This window comes from Octopus bimaculoides, chromosome 7 (assembly GCF_001194135.2).
Source record: "Octopus bimaculoides isolate UCB-OBI-ISO-001 chromosome 7, ASM119413v2, whole genome shotgun sequence".
NCBI lineage: Eukaryota > Metazoa > Mollusca > Cephalopoda > Octopoda > Octopodidae > Octopus > Octopus bimaculoides.
The window spans coordinates 24,985,346-24,988,266 of NC_068987.1; the positions used below are offsets into that span (position 1 = coordinate 24,985,346).

Consider the following 2,921-nt stretch of genomic DNA (forward strand, 5'->3'; position numbering starts at 1 on the left):
CCTTCTCCTCCCCTCTTTCTCCTTCTCCTCCCCTCCTTCTCCTTCTCCTCCCCTCTTTCTCCTTCTCCTCCCCTCTTTCTCCTTCTCCTCCCCTCCTCCTCCTTCTCCTCCCCTTCCTCCTCCTTTTCGAACCCTCCTTCTTCCTTCTCCGTATTCTCCTCTTCCCCTCCTCCTCCACCAATTGTTGTTTTTCGTTTTTCTTCCTCCTCCCCTTCTTCTTCTCCTTCTCCTTCTTCTTCTTCTCCTTCTCCTTCTTCTTCTTCTCCTTCTCCTTCTTCTTCTTCTTCTTCTTCTTCTTCTTCTTCTTCTTCTTCTTCTTCTTCTTCTTCTTCTTCTTCTTCTTCTTCTTCTTCTTCTTCTTCTTCTTCTTCTTAATTTCTGTGATTCGAAAGAGTGACTAGTGTTATATTTAGTTTTCTTACTGCAATGGTGAACCAAAATTAATCTGCTTGAATGGTATATGCTTCATTCTGGTAGAGAACTTCACGGAAATAAATCTCGGATGGAGTTCAATCTGCACAAAGGAAAAAGTAGTATAACACTATACAATGTTTAACCAAGATCTCTATAATTTCTATTTACTCATCATCAGACCCTTAGTTAATAATAATCCTTAACACAGGGTCATTTGGTTTAGCACAATCGTTACAAGTTTTGGCAAAGTGCCTTACAGTATTTAGTTAAATTCTTCTGTATGTCCTGATTTTGTATTCCAACAATGTCAATTTTGTCTTACATTTTTCTGGAGTCAGTAAAATAAAAGTCAGACGGGAACTGCCGAAATTAATCCACTGTACATGTGGCTCCGTATCTATGTGAATAACTAACGTATTTATCAATACGATAACTTAATTATTATTTGTATTTCTATTTTATACACAGTACTGTGGATTGACATTTTTCGATGGTTTCCTGATGTTTTTTTCTTTTTTCGTCCTTTAAACAGATATCTAAACTTAAGTTTGAACACGTACACACATACCTCCAATGTATGCATGTATGAATGTGTGTTTGCATGTGTGCATGTGTATGCATGTAAGACATGAATGCATGGGTACATGTATGCACGGATGTGTGCATGTATACAGATACACACTACACCACCAGATGATTGGCAAATACACATGTATGTGAAGAGCAGAAAAACAGAAACAGTACTATAGTGTTAGTAGAACTTTTCTACTGTTAATATTTCAGTCTAAAAACAGTTTGGGGAAAGAACAATGAATCAAAGAATAAGACAGAGTTGTTAATCTATTGTCTTTCAATATTTATAGTTTCGTCCCTTGTGTGCAATTTTCGCGGTAGTGGAAACTTTCTTTCGCTCTTCAGATACTTTCTTTCATTTCACACACCAGTAATACATTATTTACATTATTTACATTATTTACATTAGACAGACATGTGTCCTCATCTTGTTTATTGTTACCGCAACGTTTCGGCTGATTTACTCTCCAGCCTTCATCAGGTGTCCTGGTAGGATTTGGAACCAGTCCTGGGTTCAAAATCCTATCAAAAAGCTAGAGAATAAATCAGCTGAAACGTTTTGGTAACAATAAACAAGATGAGGACACATATCCGTCTAATGTAAATAATGTAAATAATGTACAGAATTCCTCATCTCAAAAATACAGAAGAGTATTACCAGTAATACATTTAATTAACTCATTTGCGTTTTACCCTTCTCTCTCAAAAATTGTATTGTCTCTATTCGGAACAACACCAAAAATATTTTCATCAGAAAATTTCAGTTAATCAGCTCTGTACAAACATATATAATCCTTTATCTTTGTCTTGTATTGTGAAAGTTATAGATCTGTACATGTAATTACTAATGCTGCTGTTTACTTTCTTCTTCTTTATTTTGTAAATGATATTTTTGTGTTTTGAATATCACTCTTCAATATTATCATTGTCGAATTTGTGGTAGTTGTTTCGAGAGGTCCTCCAAGTGTGTAATCTGTTTATCTTGTTGTGTCGACAACACTGCCAATACCAGTTAAATACATAAATAATACATATGATCACAGCCACGATGAGAATGATGCAAATGGTTGGAGTTCGATCCAGAGACTGCTGAGGAATTTTAGTACCTACAATAATAATAATAATAATAATAATAATAATAATAATAATAATAGTAGTAGTAGTAGTAGTAGTAGTAGTAGTAGTAGTAGTAGTAGTAGTAGTAGTAATAATAATAATAATAATAATAATAATAATAATAATAATAAATAGATATGAAATTTGGATTAGAAAAATGTGCCAAAGCAACCCTGAAAAGAGGAAAACTAGTTAAGAGTAGCAACATCACACTAGATAAAGCCAATGAAATAAGAGAATTAGACCAAAGCCAGACATACAAATATTTCGGAATCAATGAACAAGGTAGGATACAACACACTCAAATGAAAGAGAAAATAAAGAAAGAATACTATAGACGAGTTAGATCAATACTAAAAACAGAGCTCAATGCTAAAAACAAGATAATAGGTATTAACACTTTAGCCGTCCCAGTTATAAGTTACAGCTACAATATCCTTAAGTGGACACTAAATGAACTAACAAAATAGACAGGAAAACAAGAAAAAAATGACAGGATCTAAGATGCACCACCCAAAATTTGACATAGAAAGGCTATATATACAACAGTTAGAAGGTGGTAGAGGCCTTATACAGCTGGAAAATGATTATAAAATACGACTGCAAAAATACCTACCTCAGAAGCAAAGAAAACTAATACAAATAGCCACAAAACACGAGCAAAAAACTGTTTTCAGTATTTAAGGAAGCTGACAAATACAAACAAGAAATCATACTACCTAACAAATAAGAAGAAGAAGAAGAAGAAGAAGAAGAAGAAGAAGAAGAAGAAGAAGAAGAAGAAGAAAAAACAAATGAAATAATAATAATAATAATAA

General features: G+C 33.7%; 1 protein-coding gene across 1 annotated transcript in view; it reads right to left on the reverse strand.

Moving 5' to 3' along the window:
- Positions 1-1,158: 1,158 nt before the first annotated feature.
- The window catches only part of LOC106882802 (bone morphogenetic protein 1), a 58,508-nt gene continuing 56,745 nt past the window's right edge, over positions 1,159-2,921 (reverse strand). Inside the window, exon 17 of the mRNA XM_014933585.2 lies at positions 1,159-2,093. Within this exon, the coding sequence (XP_014789071.2) occupies positions 1,894-2,093 (200 nt within the window). The 3' untranslated portion in view covers positions 1,159-1,893. The remainder of the gene's footprint in view (positions 2,094-2,921) is intronic.